Raw genomic sequence first — 21,478 nt, 5'->3', positions numbered from 1 at the left:
GAAGTAACAAAAGGTGAGATGCCAAAGGTGGCAGCCAGGGGAGGGAGCAATCCAATGAAAAAAATGGGGAGATCGAGTGAAATTTAAAGATATTAAAAATTAACAATCCAATGACTTCCAAGCTAATGCCCTGAATGGTTTTATCACTGACTCGACAGACATGAGTTTGGGCAAGCTCCGGGAGTTGGTGATGGACAGGGAAGCCTGGTGTGCTGCAGTCCATGGGGTCGCAAAGAATCGGACATGACTGAGCAACTGAACTGAACTGAATAACACTGTCATACACAATCTTGCAATGGACAGATGGTTTTGGACAATGGCATAGACTTTGGACAGGAGTTTAAAGTGAAAGCGAGATAACAAAAAAGAATTGCTCTACTCCATTGTTTCACAACCCAGGGATACTTGGCAACAACTAAAGATATAATTCATTGTCACATCATCTGGCGGCTATGTAGCAGCTAAACATCCTACAACATGCAGGAGCAGTCCCAACAATAAAGAATTATCTGGTTCAAAATCTCAACAGTGCTGAAGTTGAGAAACCCTGCTGTAGGCTGTTGAAAACATAGAAAAGAAAGCAAACAAGAAGTCAGGATAGGAACACAGGTTCAAGAAGGAGCACAAAAGTGGAAAAGCAGAAACTAATACAACATCATAAAGCAACTCTACTCCAATAACAATTAATAAAAAAAGAAAGCTGGGAGGAAAAAAATACCGATACCTAATCCAAGAGCGCAGTGCTCTGAGGGAAGTGATCACTTTAGAGACAGATTACGAGACCAGGGTAACAGAACTTTGAGGAATGACAATGTGTCATAAATATTTATGAGGCTTACAAATAAAGGGTACACATGACTCAACCAAAAGTTTCTAAAACTAAAATATGTAGATTTGCACTAAATCCAATATTACTTAAGAGGTATAAAGTCACCACGGTTCCCAACAGCAATTATAATTATATAATTATTTGCCATGTTAAAAATGCTTACATTCAAACACAACATTGTAAAGCAACTATACTTCAATAAATTTTAATTAAAAAAAAATACTTACCTTCAGTAACTGTCCCAGCACCACACGTTTCTGTTAATCCATAACCCTGACCAACTGGGCAGCAGAAGCAGACATTCATGAATCGCTGTGTCTGCGGAGACAGGGGTGCTCCACCAGACAGCATCATACGGACATTCCCTCCCAGCAGAGCCTTCACTTTTTTAAACAGTATCCTTGATAAAAGGGGGCGAAAAATAATTTTTAAAAATCTTTTATTGGAAGATAATTGCTTTACAATATTGTGCTGGTTTCTGCCATACATCAACAGGAATCAGCCACAGGTATATATATGTTCCCTCCCTTTTTGAGCCTCACTCCCATCTCCCATCCCATCCTACCCCTCTGGGTTGTCACAGAGCACTGGGTTGAGCTCTCCATGTCACATAGCAAATTCCCACTGGCTATCTATATTTTAACGTATGCAGAGATTATTCTTGGTGATGCAACAAGCAGCATAATTCAAAGCCTCTGGAAAAGATGTCTCAACTTTGGTTGAACATCTAAATTTTGGGACCATTGCGATAATGAGAGGTGATCAAAGCAACAACTAGTAACACCTTAAAAAATGCTAGAAAAACTGAAAAATGCAAAAAGAAAACTGTACAGTGTTGGGAAACTGCTTTGACACATAGTAAATGAAAGAAACAAAGAAGGCAATGGCACCCTACTCCAGGACTCTTGCCTGGAAAATCCTATGGACGGAGGAGCCTGGTAGGCTGCAGTCCATGGGGTCACTAAGAGACGGATACGACTGAGCGACTTCACTTTCACTTTTCACTTTCATGCATTGGAGAAGGAAATGGCAACCCACTCCAGTGTTCTTGCCTGGAGAATCCCAGGGAGGGGGGAGCCTGTTGGGCTGCCGTCTATGGGGTCGCACAAAGTTGGACACGACTGAAGTGACTTAGCATAGCAAATGAAAGAAAAGGATGATGTCAAAGGAAAAAACGTGAAGTTATCTTTGGAACATTTTGTCATCTATCTTATTTCCCTTCCAATGAAAAATGCCTCCCCATCTTGACTCCTCAGTACTACATTTACAGTAACCATTATATTCTTATGCTTAATATGCTAGTTTATGAATACAATAAATCAGAAACCTTCACACAAAATAAACATTGAAAATCACTTTTTTAGTTAGATCACTTTTTCCTCAACTATCTTGAGAAAAAGTCTACTCTAGTTTTTGTTCATGAGACCAAATTTTATAATTAAATCTTAAATATGTACACCAATTATTAAAATTTGTTAAACTGCCAAGATTAGAGTTCAAGGTCCTCTGCTTGCTATATAAGCAACAAAGCTTAGAAGTAAGAGAGAAATTCAATGTTATGATCATGGTGGCAATGCTCAAACTAAATTAACTTGTCATTTACTTATTCATCTTCCAGATATTAAAACACAAAAAGATTTAAAGGCTCAAACTACAGAGTCTATGAAATATACTTACAGATTGCAAAGTGGTGCATCATATCCCTTTTTAATCTGTTCCAATTTGTAATCATACCCTATCTTGAACAGAGTTTTCTGAATATAATTCATCTCTTGGACTTTGCTCATAACATTCTTATAAATTCTATCCATGATTTCCTGAAAGGTAAGCAACATATTAAATAATATGAAAAGAACTACACGAACACTGAGATAGCCTTTAGTTGAAAATACTCTATTTACAAAATCTTAAGTCTTTAGCATAATGGAAATATTTACTTTATTAAAGAATTAATTTCACTAACTTGTTTACCATTTCAAAAACACTAAGAGCAAGTATAGGGGTTTCTTCACTTCTATACACTAACTTTATCTAAAATTTCTTACAAGAATTCCCTGGAGGTCCAAGGGTTAGGACTCAGTGCTTTCACTGCCATGGCCCTGAGTTCAATCCCTGGTTGGGAAACTAAGATCCTGGAAGCCATGTGGTGTGGCCAATTAATAAATCTATTGACTCAATTGATGTTTTTGAACTGTGGTGTTGGAAAAGACTCTTGAGAGTCCCCTGGACTGCAAGGAGATCAAACCAGTCCATCCTAAAGGGAATCAGTCCTGAATATTCATTGGAGGGACTGATGCTGAAACTGAAGCTCCAATACTTTGGCCACATGATGTGAAGAACTGACTCACTGGAAAAAACCCTGATGCTGGGAAAGACTGAAAGCAGGAGGAGATGGGGACGACAGAGGATGAGATGGTTGGATGGCATCACCAACTCAACGGACATGAGTTTGAGCAAGCTCCAGGAGTTGGTGATGGACAGGGAGGCCTGGTGTGCTGCAGTCCATGGGGTCACAGTCAGACATGACTGAGTGACTGAACTGACTTGAACTGAAAGTATAAATAATTCGTCCACATGTCACATAAAAATAACTTTAAAATATTTCTTTTCTTTAAAATATATTGACGTGTTCTCTAATAGCACTAAAACATCCAACAATCCTAATGTTGTTACTGCCACCTTGTAACTCTTATAGCCTGGCAGAGAGTTTTACAGTTTCTTAAAATTATTTCCCTATACATGAGGCATTCCTATTCCATCTTAATAGAAGCTAAGTTAACAACAACAACAACAACAAAAAGGATTCTTGCTCACAGCTCTGTGGAGAATTAGAAGTAGTTCAAGGTTTGGGATATACTAACTCCCAAGCTAATAAGTAGAAAACAGAAAACAAACCAACCAACCAACCAGTAAAAGCCCCAACTATCACTATATCACTAGGTGATGTTGTTTTGGCATTCCTTAGACCAAATCAATAAGAATTATTACATAAAGCATACATATTTATACATAATTTAAATATTCAAAATAGCAAGTAATATAAATTCAGCTGCGCTACAATGAATAACTCTATGGATGACTCTTTCAGTATTAGAACAGAGTCATTCTCAAATGAGAGCAGAATCAGCCCTTACACTATATTCAGTGAAATGAGTCAGACAGAAAAAGCCAACTACCGCATGATCTCGTTTATATGTGAAACATAAGAAAGATGAACTCATAGCAACAGAGAATTGGTGGTTGCCTCTGTCTAGGGGGTGAGGGAAATGGGAAAATGTTGGTCAAAGGGTATAAACTTCCAGATGAATAAGTCTAGAGATCTAATGTACACCATGGTGACTATGATCAATAAGACTGTATTGTATACTTGAAAGTTGGTAAAATAAAAACTTAAATGTTCTCTTCATAAACACACAAATAGTAACTATGTGAGGTGATAAATGTTTTAATTAACATTGTGGTAATCATTTTGCAAAACATATGTACATCCAATCATCACATTGTAGACCTTAAACTGACACAATGCTGCTAAGTCTCTTCAGTCGTGTCTGACTCCTAGCGACCCCATGGACTGCAGTCTACCAGGCTCTTCCATTCATGGGAGTTTCCAGGCAAGAGTTCAGGAGTGGGGTGCCATTACCTTCTCAAAAACTGACACAATGCTATATGTCAATTATATCTCAATAAAGCTGGAGAGGGATGGTAGCATGGCAACTCAAGTATGGTACAATGTTGTTTCTCTCCATTTCTTCAAAAAGAATCACTACTGGATAAACTAGAATCCTTCTTTATATCCGTGATTGAGAAATCCCAAAGACTCTCTAAAAGGGTTTTAACAACCTATAACTATTAATTTTAAGAAAGTGTATGGTATGCAAATGACAAGCCATGTACTACAAGTACACCTAAAACTAATATAATATTATACCTTAGCTATATTTCAATCTAAACTCCCATCAAGGGAAATAAATTGTATCATGTGTATCCTACCAATAAATCATGTATCAGTTCAGTTCAGTCGTTCAGTCGTGTCCGACTTTTTGCGACCCCATGAATCGCAGCATGCCAGGCCTCCCTGTTCATCACCATCTCCCGGAGTTCACTGAGACTCAGGTCCATCGAGTCGTGATGCCATCCAGCCATCTCATCCTCGGTTGTCCCCTTCTCTTCCTGCCCCCAATCCCTCCCAGCATCAGAGTCTTTTCCAATGAGTCAACTCTTCGCATGAGGTGGCCAAAGTATTGGAGTTTCAGCTTTAGCGTCAGTCCTTCCAATGAACACCCAGAACTGAGCTCCTTTAGAATGTACTGGTTGGATCTCCTTTCAGTCCAAGGGACTCTCAAGAGTCTTCTCCAACACCACAGTTCAAAAGCATCAATTCTTCAGTGCTCAGCTTTCTTCACAGTCCAACTCTCACATCCATACATGACCACTGGAAAAACCATAGCCTTGACTAGATGGACCTTTGTTGGCAAAGTAATGCCTCTGCTTTTTAATATGCTATCTAGGTTGCTCATAACTTTCCTTCCAAGGAGTAAGTGTCTTTTAATTTCATGGCTGCAATCACCATCTGCAGTGATTTTGGAGCCAAAAAAAAAATAAAGTCTGACACTGTTTCCACTGTTTCTCCATCTATTTCCCATGAAGTGATGGAACCAGATGCCATCATCTTCGTTTTCTGAATGTTGAGCTTTAAGCCAACTTTTTCACTCTCCTCTTTCACTTTCATCAAGAGGCTTTTTAGTTCCTCTTCACTTTCTGCCATAAGGGTGGTATCATCTGCATATCTGAGGTTATTGATATTTCTCCCAGCAATGTTGGTTCCAGCTTGTGCTTCCTCCAGCCCTGCATTTCTCATGATGTACTCTGCATATAAGTTAAATAAGCAGGGTGACAATATACAGCCTTGACCTACTCCTTTTCCTATTTGGAACCAGTCTGTTGTTCCATGTCCAGTTCTAACTGTTGCTTCCTGACCTGCATATTGGTTTCTCAAGAGGCAGGTCAGGTGGTCTTGTATTCCCATCTCTTTCAGAATTTTCCACAGTTTATTGTGATCCACACAGTCAAAGGCTTTGGCATAGTCAATAAAGCAGACATACACGTTTTTCTGGAACTCTCTTGCTTTTTCGATAATCCAGCAGATGTCGGCAATTTGATCTCTGGTTCCTCTGCCTTTTCTAAAACCAGCTTGAACATCTGGAAGTTCACAGTTCATGTATTGTTGTAGCCTGGCTTGGAGAATTTTGAGCATTACTTTACTAGCATGTGAAATGAGTGCAATTGTGCGGTAGTTTGAGCATTCTTTGGCATTGCCTTTCTTTGGGATTGGAATGAAAACTGACCTTTTCCAGTCCTGTGGCCATTGCTGAGTTTTCCAAATTTGCTGGCATATTGAGTGCAGCACTTTCACAGCATCATCTTTCAGGATTTGAAACAGCTCAACTGGAATTCCATCACCTCCACTAGCTTTGTTCACAGTGATGGTTTCTAAGGCCCACTTGACTTCACATTCCAGGATGTCTGGCTCTAGGTGAGTGATCACACCATCGTGATTATCTGGGTCGTGAAGGTCTTTTTTGTACAGTTCTTCTTGTATTCTTGCCACCTCTTCTTAATATCTTCTGCTTCTGTTAGGTCCAGACCATTTCTGTCCTTTATCGAGCCCATCTTTGCAGGAGATGTTCCCTTGGTATCTCTAATATTCTTGAAGAGATCTCTAGTCTTTCCTAGTTTATTTTCCTCTATCTCTTTGCATTGATCGCTGAGGAAGGCTTTCTTATTGCTCCTTGTTATTCTTTGGAACTCTGCATTCAGATGCTTATATCTTTCCTTTTCTCCTTGGCTTTTCGCTTCTCTTCTTTTCACAGCTATTTGTAAGGCCTCCTCAGATAGCCATTTTGCTTTTTTGCATTTCTTTTCCATGGGGATGGTCTTGATCCCTGTCTCCTGTACAATGTCACGAACCTCATTCCATAGTTCATCAGGCACTCTATCTATCAGATCTAGTCCCTTAAATCTATTTCTCACTTCCACTGTATAACCATAAGGGACTTGATTTAGGTCATACCTGAATGGTCTAGTGGTTTTCCCTACTTTCTTCAATTTAAGTCTGAATTTGGCAATAAGGAGTTCATAATCTGAGTGGCAGCCGAGAGGAGCTACCCCATGTCCAAGGTCAGGGGCAGCAGCTGGGAGGAGCTACCGCACACCCAAGGTCAGGGCAGTGGCCAAGAGGAGCTACCTCATGCCTGAGGTCAGGGCGGCAGTGGAGAGGAACTACCCCATGCCCAGCGGAGCTGCCCCGTGTCGGAGGTCGGGGGCGGTGGCAAGGAGGAGCTACCCCACGTCCAAGGAGCAGCGGCTGAGCGGGCACAGGAAGGCTAAGAGGAGCTACTTGACGTTCAAGGTCAGGAGGGGCGGCCATGAGGAGATACCCATAGTTCAAGGTAAGGAGCAGCAGCTGCACTTTGCTGGAGCAGCCGTGAAGAGATACCCCACGTCCAAGGTAAGAGAAACCCAAGTAAGATGGTAGATGCTGCGAGAGGGCATCAGAGGGCAAACACACTGAAACCATAATCACAGAAAACTAGTCAATCTGATCACAGGGACCACAGCCCTGTCTAACTCAATGAAACTAAGCCATGCCCTGTGGGGCCAACCAAGACAGACGGGTCATGGTGGAGAGGTCTGATTGAATGTGGTCCACTGGAGAAAGAAATGGCAAACGACTTCAGTATTCTTGCCTTGAGAACCCCATGAACAGTATGAAAAGGCAAAATGATAGGATACTGAAAGAGGAACTCCCCAGGTCGGTAAGGTGCCCAATATGCTACTGGAGATCAGTGGAGAAATAAGTCCAGAAAGAATGAAGGGATGGAGCCAAAGCAAAAACAATACCCAGTTGTGGATGTGACTGGTGATAGAAACAAGGTCTGATGCTGTAAAGAGCAATATTGCATAGGAACCTGGAATGTCAGGTCCATGAGACAAGGCAAATTGGAAGTGGTCAAACAAGAGATGGCAAGAGTGAACATCGACATTCTACGAATCAGCAAACTAAAATGGACTGAAATGGGTGAATTTAACTCAGATGACCATTATAAAAAGCAAGAGAGTTCCAGAAAAACATCTATTTCTGCTTTATTGACTATGCCAAAGCCTTTGACTGTGTGGATCACAATAAACTGTGGAAAATTCTGAGAAAGATGGGAATACCAGACCACCTGACCTGCCTCTTGAGAAGGGGACAACAGAGGATGAGATGGTTGGATGGCATCACTGACTCAATGGACATGAGTCTGAGTGAACTCCAGGAGTTGATGATGGACAGGGAGGCCTGGCGTGCTGCAATTCATGGGGTCGCAAAGAGTCGGACACGACTAAGCGACTGAACTGAACTGGACTGTGGGCAGGAATCCCTTAGAAGAAATGGAGTAGCCATCATGGTCAACAAAAGAGTCCGAAATGCAGTACTTGGATGCAATCTCAATAATGACAGAATGATCTTTGTTCGATTCCAAGGCAAACCATTCAATATCACAGTAATCCAAGCCTATGCCCCAATCTGAAGCCTATGCCCCAATGCTCAAGAAGCTCAAGTTGAATGGTTCTATGAAGACCTACAAGACCTTTTAGAACTAACACCCCAAAAAGATGTCCTTTTCATTATAGGGGACTGGAATGCAAAAGTAGGAAGTCAAGAAACACCTGGGGTAACAGGCAAATTTGGCCTTGGAATATGGAATGAAGCAGGGCAAAGGCTAATAGAGTTTGCCAAGAGAACGCACTGGTCACAGTAAACACCCTCTTCCAATAACACAAGAGAAGACTCTACACATGGCCATCACCAGATGGCTAACAGTGAAATCATGCATAAGTCATTAAAAAAAAAAATATGTTGGGTGGAAAAGAGCATACAGGAGCAAGACAGATGTGTGAGAACTACTTTCACCACTCCTTCCAACACTAGATACCAATCACAGATACAGAAAGGCCTTAATGAGTAAAGAACTCAACAGAGTTGCAACATACTGGTAGGGTTTATTGTTAGCACATTCAGTCCTTTAACTCAACCTAATAATATTACATGACATTCCATAGTCATTACTTATAAGTAGTGATTTACTGTGAATTCTCATCATGTATGTGAATATTACAATACTAAATGTATCTTTTATTCTGACTCAGGAAAGAAACTGAGAAAATAGAGTCTATCAGAAACAATTCTCAATAAAAAGGTTTTTTAAAGGCTTATTTAAAGAGGAGTGGAAGGAGGTAAGGGAACCAATAAGGTATGGTGAAACAGCAGTGAACTAGTAACATAGGAGATGGTTTACTATCTCTAGGTCTGAAGAAGTGAGAGGATAGAAGTATTACTGGAATCTGGTGGAGGACCATTGCCATGGGAAAGACCTGGTTAGAGCCAATAGGAAAGAGACTGTCCAATGAGCACTGGCAACAACTACCAAAAATGGCAGCTTAGCAGGGAAGAGTCAAAGTCAGTAAACAGGCAGACCTCTTTCTCCGTCCTCTGATCTCTCATGAGCACCAACAAGTGGCTAAGCCCCAGCAACAATCAGAACACATGCAAATTCTCCTGGAGTTAGCCTCCCAACACATAAAATAAAGAATAAAAAACAGGTAATTAAAAGATACACAGCATATCAGCTAACTCTTGTTTATCTTTCAGGCCTAAATTCAGACATTATTTCCTAGACTCCTCAGTCCTTCCCCCTCCCTAATTATGTCCTCTGATACTGTTTCCTAAGAACCCAATCTTGTGTAATAAACCCAACATACTGTTTCCCAAAGACAATCCTAAATAGACAGCCACAGTGGTTAAGAAGTCTCTGCCATCACAGTTCAATTTTTAATTACCACCTATGGGCTCTGTGACCTTTGGCAAGTATTTTTTTTTTCTTTATAAAAGGACCCACCTAGCAGAGTCGGACACGACTGAAGTGACTTAGCAGCAGCAGCAACAGCAGAGTCTTAGGGAGGATTAAGCGAGATGATCCATCTAAACCACTTAGCACAGTGTCTGGAACATAGTTAAGTACTGTGAAGCCTATTATCAGCATTTTATTATGCTTTTAATCAGAAGACTCTCCTTTCAGTTTGTAAACTTGCTGAATTCTACAGCACCTCTAAATAAAAAAGCAAATGCTACTCTGATCTAATACTTTGGTTATTTTGGTAATTTGAAGGGAAAAAAAATTATCTTCCATCTGTAATTCTTAGAAAAACTTGGACTGGACATATTATCTAATCACAGGCTTTCCGTATGCAAAAATAATTCTTAGAAAGATAATAGGATAAGATGTAAAGTCTGATCATAATACAAGCAGTAGTGATACTCCCACTGGAGTTTCTAAAGCCTGAAGTGCTAGAATATATTTGACTATACAAGTTAGAAACACTGTTAAATATTTAATAATTTATTATTACAAGGCAATAAAATATAACATCTTATTTTTATTAAAGGCAGTATTTCACAGAAAGATTTTGAATATCTAGAATTCAATCTGATGTGATGAGCTGACTCATTGGAAAAGACCCTGATGCTGAGAAAGACTGAAGGCAGGAAGAGAAGGGGACGACAGAGGACAAGATGGTTGGATGGCAGCACCTACTCTATGGACAGGAGTTTGAGCAAGCTCTGGGAGTTGGTGATGGGATAGGGAAGCCTGGCGTGCTGCCGTCAATGGGGTCACAAAGTCTCAGACACGACTGAGTAACTGAACTGAACTGAGAATTCAACTTTTTTTTCTCTGGGAGTTCTCTCATGTGACAGTTTCCCTAATCTTTAGCCACCATAAGGGTCAGCAGGCTTGGATTCTAGATTCAGCTCTGCCATGAACCAGCTCTGTAACCTTGGATACACTGCCCCAGCTCTCTAGGATGGCCTCGGTTGCCTCATTTTTAAATGAAGTGACTAAACTAAATGATCTTTGGAGTGTCGTCTATCTTTAAAATATTATGACCAATTCTCAGACTAGGTAATTTGAGCTAGGTCAGTTTCATCACTTAATTTTCAAGAATCAGCAAACCCTTACAGGCATCTACTTTAGAAGTTTGCCATTTCATCTTTTCCCAATGCTTATCTAAGATTTTAAGGGACACATTTTACTGTAATTTCCACAAAGTAAAATTGTTTTAAAATGTTGACAAATATTTAAGAGGGTTACTTTTTTTAAAGTCCAAGTGCAGGCCATGGATGACACTGACATGCTATACTCACCGGGACAGCAGCCATGAGTGTAGGCTTCAGTACAGTACAGTCTCCTTTGCTTCCCTTTTTAATTTTGCTGGACTAGAGTAAACAAAAAGTAAATAGGATCAAGGAAAGAAACCTTAGCAGAAAAACGGTTATAATTTAAGTATTAGGAAGAGCAAAGACAAACATTTACACATGGAATTTTCTCTCTACTGCTCTATGAGTTATCTGTTCCAACTATCATAACCTACAAGTCTGAGGTATGAGGACATTAGTGTTTTGTCCTGTAGATGATTTCTTCTAGCACATTTCAGTCTTTCTTACAGGAGAAACTCTGATCCAGGATAAAAGAAAATGGGGTATTTTTGTAAACTGAGCATTTTTACTAATAACATATCACACATAGCACAGACTATCACTTTCAAACAAAAACAAAAAAAGGTGAAAAACCTAAACTAAGGTAGATCAAACACTAAAACAAAACTGAAAAAAATTTTAACTTTCTTTGATCAGCCAAAATGCAAAGCCACATCTCAAAGTCATCTCTATGAACATCAACTAGCATCATATAGAAATAACATTTTGGTAACATTCTGGTTGATAAAACACTGAAGACAATGAAAGGAACTATCAGTCTCAAAATAATTTTAAAATATATAGATAAAGCAATGCTAACAAATGTTCAAGGTTATTTTCTGTAGCAACATACTGCTCATGGGAGCTATTTTTGAAGCCAAGGAAAAAGTTTTAGCTGAATTAAAATATTTCATGTTTTAGTAAACTGTTCTCAGCTGAACACTAACTTAATATGATCATGTCAATAGACTGAAAAGCTTGTCACCTGGTCAGAGAGTGTAAGTGGAGAAGAATATCCAATCCTACAGCCATAGGTAAAGCAAGAGATCTCTGCTGTCAACTCAAGCACATGAGCCAAAGGCAGGTAGCCAATATACGTATCCTTTGGTCTAAAACAAAGTAAGAGAAAGATTTTAGCCATTCTGAAAAAGACACTGTAAATTAGAAACATCAATTATTGTTTATAGCCTGAGTTTAGAGAATGTCAAACATGAGTTCTAAGAACACTTAATAATTTTCTCTTACCCCAGCCCAGGAATTCTCTCACACTGGCCAGTCATTCCAGCTATCAAATTGCTATGATGCATCATCACTCCCTTAGGGCGGCCAGTAGATCCACTGGTATACATGACAATAGCCAAGTCTGAAGGAGTTGGTCTATTTGGAGAAACGCTCACTAAATGAATGAAAAAGCACATTTCCTTTAGTTTAAAAGTTAAATTGTTAAACAAAGATAAGATTTTTAGATTCTGGTGTAATGATAAACTATTTAAAACAAATACTCCCTATTGATCATCAACAAGAAAATGGTTATCCAATTCTGGTTACCTGCAATGAGAACTTCAAACTTAATTTGGCCCATTTTCTGAATGTTTAGCCTAATCCCTCTCCACAGTGCTGTTTACAGGGTTTTGTTGTGGAAAGATATCTAAGATCTGAAGAATTAGGACGATAGAGTACTATGTGTGAGGTCCTCAAGACTCAGTTTTCTCATGTCTAAAATGAAATGGTTGGACTAAATTTTGGTTCTTAACCAGTGGCGGGCATAAGAATCACCTGTGAAACTTAAGTAAATTCTGGTTTTGTACGTCTGGAATGGATCACAGGCTTCATAGATGACACTCATACACACTGGAAAACCAACTGGACTTGATTTTTTTCAAGTTTTTAGAAAAATAATTTTATTTTAAAAAATAATTGAACCATGGATGTTGCATAAGATAACAATAAGATAACCATTATACATTTAACATATTTTTAATTAGATTCCAAGTAGCAAATAAAATCCAAAGGACATCAAACCAAAATGATGTCTGTGTTTTGATGGTTGCTTCTTGAAATCTCTATAGGAAATCATTTCTTGAAACTATTGAAAGTACAGTGACATAAAAACTGTAACAGGAAATTGTTTCTCTCTCTGCTACACACACACACACTCACTCACTCATGCCTGTAGTTAGAATATTTGGCATGTGTCTGGATTAGGGATTCTTTTGGGTCTTCCAGAATTAATGCTTCTTTCCCTATCAGGGTCAGATCATACTTCAATTTTTTTTTTAATCAAAATCAGACAGGAATTTTAGGAAACCAAGAAAAAGAGACAATTTAGAGGGGCTTAGATGCCCTTCATTTCCCACCAAAGGTAATATCTAAACAGTTTTTAAACTTTGTTTCTTCTTGCCATCTGCCTGTAGGTAGGAACGTTTAATCATCTTGTGTCCTGAGCCCCAGTGCTATCTCTGCTTGTTGAATGATTGGGGGAAAGAAATAGAGAGGTCTTCCCAACAGATTACAGTCAGCTGTCTTGAGCAGGGATCGGCCAACTTTCATTGCGAAGGACCATAGAGTAAATATTTTAAACTTGGAGGGGTGTATGGTCTCTCTGCCAAAGCTACCCAGGTTCGTCACTGGAGAGTGAAGGAAACCATAGGCAGTTGTTAAACAAATGGATGTGACTGTGTTCCAATCCAACTTCATTTAAAAGTTGAAGCTTGCTAAGCTGTCTGCTAGAGTCGTGCTTCTCAAACTATCTGCTATGAGGACTTTTTTTCCCCCTAATAATTTATGGATGCATGCATTTGTAAAATACAATAAAAGAAGGTAGAGATGAGTAGACTAGGTGGGATATGTGGCATATCATGTTATGGCTCACACAAAATTATGAGGACCCCTACCTCCCATAGTTTTATGCCAACAAATCCCAACCAATCAGGACTTCTCAGTCAACTTTATCCCAGTCTTGCAGTGTCAACCTGGTGTTGAGACACAACTCTCCATGGGTCTGTTGAGTTTCTGCACATCTTGTGAGACTTTATTCTGGACTATCTTTTGAACAGCCTTGGAAGATACAAAAAGTATCTCCCGCTGAGCAAGGAACAGGCATGCTGACTGTCCAGTGCAATAAAGAAAATACTTTTCCTCAGAGCAAAGGGCAGGCATGCTGACTGCCTGGTATAAAAGATTCGGCTTTGTCATCTAGCAGAGTACTGTGATCTTCTCATTAAACATGTGAAAGAAAATAATTTAAATGAAGTATTTCAACTGTTCAACCCTCTCTGACCTGTTGACCAACTGACATTTTGATATGACACACTTAACTTATTTCAAATGGAATACTAACTACTATATCAGTGGCAGAATAAATCCAAGTATGGTTTTATTTATGGTTTGTATCCTCAGAGATATGATTAAAATCAGTAGCATTAACACTAAAAAAATAAAGGAAAATTTTACTGAATGGAAGGCCTGAGATCTGTCCCTTACATGAGGTTCAGATTAGAAGGTTACAGTAGGTTTTTAACAAAACAAAACAAAACAAAAAAAAAAAAAGGAAAGAAAGTTAGGCAGCAGCTGCCATAAATCTGAATCACTGAATGCAAGCATGCTTAGTTGTGTCCAACTCTCTTCAACCCCATGGACTGCAGTTTGCCAGGCTCCTCTGTCCATGGAATTCTCCAGGCCAGAATACTAGAATGGGTAGCCACTCCCTTCTCCAGGGATCTTCCGAACCCAAGGATGGAACCCAGGTCTCCTGCATTGCAGCCGGATTCTTTACCATCTGAGCCACCAGGGAAGCCCTGAACCATTGAATACTTTTCAGTACTTTAGTAAATTTTCAAACAGTGGTTACCTTTTTGAGGAGAGAGAGAAAATCTTAATATTATATGGTCTTGATAGTTTTTAAACATTTTTAAAGTTATTTTTTATTGAGTTATACAAACCTTTTTTTTAAATCAGAGGACTTACCAGTTTTCACTTGTATTATTTCTTTAATCTACTGGAATAATAAGCCTTGAATCGATTAATAAATTTGCTTGCTTTACTTACAGTTTTCTGGCTTGGATCCCAACTCTTCTACTGATTGCATGCTGTGAATCTCAAATCCTTCAGGGTATTCTGCTTTATTGATAGCCTTATTGTCCACATAAATGATATGTTTAACACAGTTGATATCTATCAATGCAGTCTGTTGAACAGAAAGAAAATCCAGCTATTAAATATGGGCCCGCAATCAACTTCATTACTTAATATTTTCCTATGCTGTCAAATGCTACCATAAATTAAAAGAAAATGTCATATTTACCTTAAGTTTACTCTCCAGAAGTTCAACACTAGTAATCAGATAGGTAGCCTCAGATTCATTTAACCCATGAACTACAGCTTCTCTGCCAAGGGTGGCATATAAAGTCACAACTACATAATAAAAAATAAACACAAACATTAAATGATAAACATTTCTTAGCTATATTATTTCAGCCAACTTTTAATGGCAGACTCACAGACATGAATATATTTTATAATCTAATTTGATTTCATAGTCTCTGCTCTTACCCTTCCACCTGCCTCAAACTTCCTGGCAGTCACAAATGTGTCTTACAAATTCTCAGGATTCTAACTCTCTAAACCTAAAGAAACCAGAAAATACTGCAAGTGCCACAAACTGGGCACAAATTCATCAGTTAAGATTCTCAAGGTCAACAGGTTCTAGCTTAACACTTGCTTGGAAGACAAGAGCATCTGAGGACAGTTTCATGTGTAAGCACAGCCCACTCTCCCTCCAAAACCACCAGGCACTTACGAGGAAAGTTGTACTTAAAGCAGGTCTGTGCCGCAATCATCCATTCAGCCCTGGTCTCGCAGAAAATAGCAATGGTGCTCTTTGGCTTCAGTCCCAGTGCAGTGAGTCCACTGCCGAAGTTATTCACTCTGCGGTTCACTTCGAGATAGTTCAACCATTTATAATTCCCAAGAATTAACTGTCAGAGTGAGAGATGGTGTAATATTAGCACATGTACTCAAACAAGTAATTAAAATACTGTTCAATGAGGAGAACTCAAAATTGCCCTTAAGTGAATATACAGACACTAGCAACACCTTTGGAGAATTAGTTACAGGCACTGTAATGAAATGTTGGCGTGTTTTAAATGTACTTGATTTATAGTCAAGTGTACCTTCCCCTTAAAAAAAAAAAAAAAAAAAACAGAAAGCCCCAAAATGCTTTACCTTCTTAAAAACCTTTCCATTTGGCTGCATTTCATTTTCTTCACTTAGGACTTCCCTGGTTCCCAGGCTCTCCTTCTTCCCAAACTTGGAGACAGCATGATCGAATAATTTATCCAGGGTGTCTGCTCCAGGGATGTCTATGACAGCTAGCGAGTCGAAGTGCGTGACAGAACGATATGGACTTCCAGGTTTGTCTGAGGTGGGCTTAGCTTTTATTCTCTTTGCCATAGCGTTTTTCTTCTTAGCATTGGTAAGAAAATACCATGGAATAAATATAAGGGCACTGTATATTGTTATTAACAGGTGGATAGGCAGCAAAATAATGGTGAGCACACTTTGCTTAAGTTTCATGGTGGCAAGGCTTCTAAAATGGTGTTTATTTCTTGTTATTCTTTGGCTTCGGAAAGCCTGATTTTGCTGAAGAAGGCAATAATGGGAGCAGCAGTAAGAGTAGCAGAATAGTCAAGGCAGTTCAATTTTAATGATACAGAAAGAGTTAGTAATCTTTGGAAGCCGACAACAAAGTACACCTGCAGGTGAAGACAATGAACCAGGCAGAGAGCAGGGAAAACAAAACAAAAACAAGAGAGTATTAACAAGTTGATAGCACCATTGATTTAAATACCCAGGTTTTTATTAGTTTCTATCATTGATTTGATACGAGAAAGTGGAAATAACTGGTCTGAAAGACTGGTATTTTCCAGTTTTAATCATTATGGCCATAAATTTTAGATGTAATTTTTGTAGGTTATCTGGTATACTGTGCGTGACTCTACAAGTCAGTTGTATAACACTATAGCAACTAAAGCACATGCATGTGATATTTAAGTTTGGCTAAATTTTAGGAGAGTAGAGAATGCCAATACTGAGGTTTCTCTTCAATATGCATATGTAAACTGAACAGCTTTAAATAGTATTTGACTTTTTCAAAAGAGGGGAAATAAATCCACCAATTTTGGTTTATTTCTCAATGATCAACCCAGAGTTCTTTATTAAGATAATTTTTTAGTAATGCTATTCATTATTGCCTATCCCCCAAATTGGACTAATATAATCATAAAATCATTTCCTACATGTCTGTTTTGTGCTCAAATTGCACCAGTTGCCTGGGAGTGGCAGTATTAAGTCCAAGGTAGTGTAAGTCTCCGGGCTCCTGCTCATTATGAGTTAACAGTTATCAGCACACAAGATAGATCCAGTGTTTTTCAAACTTTGTTTGCAGGAGAAAGGGGCAGCTAACCCATTTCATCAAATAAACACGAGTGAAAACTTCCCATCTGTAAACACTAAAGTGGAGTAAACACTAAAGTGGAATTGCTCTGGCTGAAGCAGGGATTGGGGGTGCCCCGAGTCCCACCTTGGACTTCCTAGAACCCCATTCCCAAAGTGACCACTCGACCTTCTTTCCAATGAAGAGTCTGTAGAAATGCCTAAGTCCTGTGGTGCGCAGTGCAAGCAATTAATGTGATAGCAGTTCGGAGCAAGTGCAAAATGGTCCACAGTTACAAAGGGAAGCTTTGTGGAGATTAGACTTAAGCTGGACCTTATGTTGGGGATCTGGAAACAAAGGAAAAGGACAGAGGTCATTCTGGGCTGGGGAACCGCATGAAGAGAGGGATGAAAAGACTCTAGGAGAGGAAGGAGTGCGAACAGTAAGGACACTCGCCTGACTGGGGCACAGCGCACTCGCCACAGCAGTACAGGCCACAGTAGTACACGATCTGACAGATCAGGCGAAGTAGTTTTCATTTGATTTGGCAGGAAACTGGAGGCCACTGCAGGTCAGAAAACCAGTGCCAATTGGAAAGGAACTGCAGAAACAGCCTCGTGGAGAATAATCTTTCTCCAGGAGCTTGCCTTCAGTTGAGAAAGCTATTTTGGTGAGTAGCAGTATATTTCAACTAGAAAAAAGTAAAGTAAGTATTAGCTCACTTTGAGGAGCCAAAGTAAAGTGCATCCTTCTGCAACTCCTATGAAAATCGACTACTGACCCCAAGCCAGTTGTGCCTTTTTACGCCAATTACTATAAAATGGTAACATAATCCTTAAACCTGTTCTGCTTTTGTTCATGTTGTTCAACTGAGCGTGGTGAAATGAGCAAGAAACTACAGATGAAACGACCCACGATTCAGGCCCCATCTCTGTCACTGACTAGCTGTGTAACCTTGGGCAAAGCCTCTGAGCATAAGATTTGGCTAGATCAGCAGGCCTTAATTTCCTAGGGGTGATGGACTACTTTCAGAATTCAATGAGAACTATAAACCCAGTTCTCCTCAGAGAGATATGCAAAATGGTATACTCAAATTCAGGGAATTCCTGAATTCCCTGGAATCCATCCATGAACACCAAAGGTTGACACCACCCTTACAATTTCCTGGGGCCCTTGCAACTTTAACTTTATGCTTTACTCTACCTAGAAAAGGGCTTCCCTGGTGGCTCAGTGGAAAGAATCTGCCTGCCAATGCAGCAGATGTGGGTTTGATCCCTGGGTTGGGAAGATCCCCTGGAGAAGGGAACAACTACCTGCTCCAGTATTCTTGCCTGGGAAATCCCATGGACAGAGGAGCCTAGAGAGCTACAGTCCATGGGGTCACAAAGAGCCAGACACAATTGAGTTACTAAACAACAATATACCTAGAAATTGCCTTCTCCATCTCTCTGACAAGTCTCGGCATCCTTTTTTTTTTTTAAGATAGAACACACCAAGGGTCTATCATAGTGCCTGATCCTCAGTATGCAAGATCCCCTCTAACAATCCTCTCCTCCTCAAACATCCCATGACTACCCAAATCCATGATAATCTCTCCTTTTCCTAATTTCCCACATCACTAGAAATGTCTACCACTCTTCTGATCCTTGATTATGCCATCATTTTTAAACATCTAAGCATCTAAGTATGCAGCACAGACTAGTAGTTCTCAACCCTATCAAACCCAGCACCTCTTTATTATAACAAATATTTTATAATACTCCTTTATAAACCTTAAAGGGTACTCAGAGATGATAGTCTACTTACACACACAGTTTTAAAAATAATTCCTTACTGATAATATAAAGAAGTACTGAAAGGAAAGTAATTCAAAATAAATACTTATTTCAATACATAAATTCTCAGGACAATACCAGAAGACAGACAAAAGTCTTTGGACTGATAGAATCCCCCTAAGTGGGGAGTATCACTTCATTCTCATTTGAAAAATGGGGCTGAAGAAGCAGAAGACAGCTTTTGACAATATTACAAACTAGCTGGATTTAAACTGCGCTGTATGCTTTTCGTCAACTGTATTGTTATATACACTTAATTTTTTACACAGATTTCCCTTAAGTCTTAGAGGTAGGGAAACATCTACTTAATCCTCATAGTATACACAAACACACACACCCCACAAGGCTCAAAGAACACTGAGGTAAAGAGAGATCATTTAGTCTAGAAGTTTTCTAATTTTTTCTGGTGGTGCTGAGGCTGGGGGCATGATGTGGGTATGGGTCACTCATTTGAATAAAATCTTATATGGACATGGAAACACAAGTATAGATAAAAGAAAAAAGCAGAGTTGCTTCAGTTGGGGAAGCTGTGTAAGCACCTGAGGGGACTCCATGGAACCTCCATTTCAGCTGAGTATTTGAGCCACTGATGCTGTCTGATCTTTCATCTCCAAGGGAAGTGAATGAGTGACAGTGCAAATTGTATCCAAGGTCTGTCCCCAAGTTTGGTGCTCTTTCAAGCACCCCCCACTCCCAGCCAGCCTCTGCCCACTTTGGCCTATCATTTAAAAATCCTTCTTTATCAAAAATTTTCCAGCATTACACATAGTCTGCTGATAAATTAATTTTTTTAAAAAATTTGAACACCTACTATGTATGTTTTGAGCACATAATACAAAGATGAGTAAAACATGCTCTCAATCCTTTGCATGCACACCTGCATGTCCATATGTATGGTAGGGGGCAGGGAGATGAGTTCACAAACATATACAGTAGACTATGATAGATCCCATCAGAGAAGCAAGAACAAAAGGTAGTCAAAAAAGGGATCAGATTACACCCAGTCTGGGGAGCAGGGGCAGGGGAGAGATGAAGGAGGAAGGAGAACCGTCTAGGAAGGTTTCACAAAAAAAGCACAGTATTTTGGGTTGGTGTAAAGGATGGGGATGTTTTCAAAAGGAGAGGACAAAGACTGGGAAATGAGGATGGTCCTCATGGACTAGGGAATGGCTGGCGGCAGAACTGCAGGATGTATCAGAAAACAGCAAGCAGCAGAGCAGACGCTGGTTCCCTTTTGTGATCTAAGTCATATTATTTCAGAGTCAATGCTACTAGAATGTCACTACAAGAGATACATGTGTATAATGATTTGGTAACTCAAGATTAAACACCCTGCTATTATATTAGAAGAAAGCTTAATGATAGGTTGGGTGGTAAACACCCTAATCAAAGGAGATCTGGCTTCTCAACTCAGTATCTGCTCTTAAATGTGACTCTGGACAAGACATATGACCTCTCACGTAAAAGCTCTGTACCAGCAGCATCATGTGTAATCGGGAATACTGCTTGTGTTTGTTATCTACTTCATGGCACTGTTGGGAAAGTCCTCTGTCTGATCCAGCTTCACCTTCCATGGGTGTGTGGTACTGGTCCCTGGAATACACTCTCAACCCTCTTGCCCCTCTCCCACTTCGGTGTACTCACTCGGCTAAACCACGACCTGGTTAAATCCATTTCACCACCTCATCTGCACCCTTCCCCATGCAGCTGAATTTGGCTAGAGAAACACCCAACAGAGCCGAATATCCCCCTTTAGATCCATGGCTGCTCCCTCAAATGGACCCTTGAAGCTGCAGAGAAGCCATGCTGCCCTGCCCTAGGCCATCCACAGGCTCGCTCTCCTGGAGTTCATGCTTTGTTTTCTCTCTTCAGACCACTGAGTCTCCTTCACTGTCCTCAACCTCAGCTGCTGACCCGGCTTACCATTTGGCTGAGAAAACTGAAACCGTCTGAAGAGAACGTCCACAGACTCCCACCAGTGTGTCTGCAACTACTCGCATCTGTGGCCACATCTCTCCTCTCTCCTGTGACTAGAGATGGGCTGGTGATGCACCCAGCCAAGGCCAACCCCTTCACTCATGCATGAAGCCCCTGTCTAGACTAGAAAGACCTTACTGCTGCTGCTGCTAAGTCGCTTCAGTCGTGTCCGACTCTGTGCGACCCCATAGACAGCAGCCTACCAGGCTCCCGCATCCCGCTGCTCTACTGATTCTTCCTTTTCCTGCCTCATTAATTTCTCCTGCTCTGCTGAACTAGTCCCACCCACATCCTAACAGGCTATGATTTCTTTCATCTTAAAAACCATT

General features: G+C 40.0%; 1 protein-coding gene across 1 annotated transcript in view; it reads right to left on the bottom strand.

Annotated features, from left to right (window-relative positions):
- The window catches only part of ACSL4 (acyl-CoA synthetase long-chain family member 4), a 73,647-nt gene that overhangs the window by 15,928 nt on the left and 36,241 nt on the right, over positions 1 to 21,478 (bottom strand). The window contains exons 3-11 of the mRNA XM_018044177.1: positions 16,128 to 16,367; positions 15,703 to 15,880; positions 15,208 to 15,317; positions 14,952 to 15,090; positions 12,150 to 12,300; positions 11,890 to 12,013; positions 11,073 to 11,144; positions 2,507 to 2,646; positions 1,057 to 1,229 (exon numbers count right to left, since the gene is read on the bottom strand). Coding sequence (XP_017899666.1) covers positions 1,057 to 1,229; positions 2,507 to 2,646; positions 11,073 to 11,144; positions 11,890 to 12,013; positions 12,150 to 12,300; positions 14,952 to 15,090; positions 15,208 to 15,317; positions 15,703 to 15,880; positions 16,128 to 16,355 — 1,315 coding nt within the window. The 5' untranslated portion in view covers positions 16,356 to 16,367. The remainder of the gene's footprint in view (positions 1 to 1,056; positions 1,230 to 2,506; positions 2,647 to 11,072; positions 11,145 to 11,889; positions 12,014 to 12,149; positions 12,301 to 14,951; positions 15,091 to 15,207; positions 15,318 to 15,702; positions 15,881 to 16,127; positions 16,368 to 21,478) is intronic.

The sequence above is a fragment of the Capra hircus genome (genome assembly GCF_001704415.2).
Source record: "Capra hircus breed San Clemente chromosome X unlocalized genomic scaffold, ASM170441v1, whole genome shotgun sequence".
Taxonomy (NCBI): domain Eukaryota; kingdom Metazoa; phylum Chordata; class Mammalia; order Artiodactyla; family Bovidae; genus Capra; species Capra hircus.
Note: the sequence above shows the minus strand (reverse complement) of the source record. Positions and strands in the feature narration are given on the sequence as shown.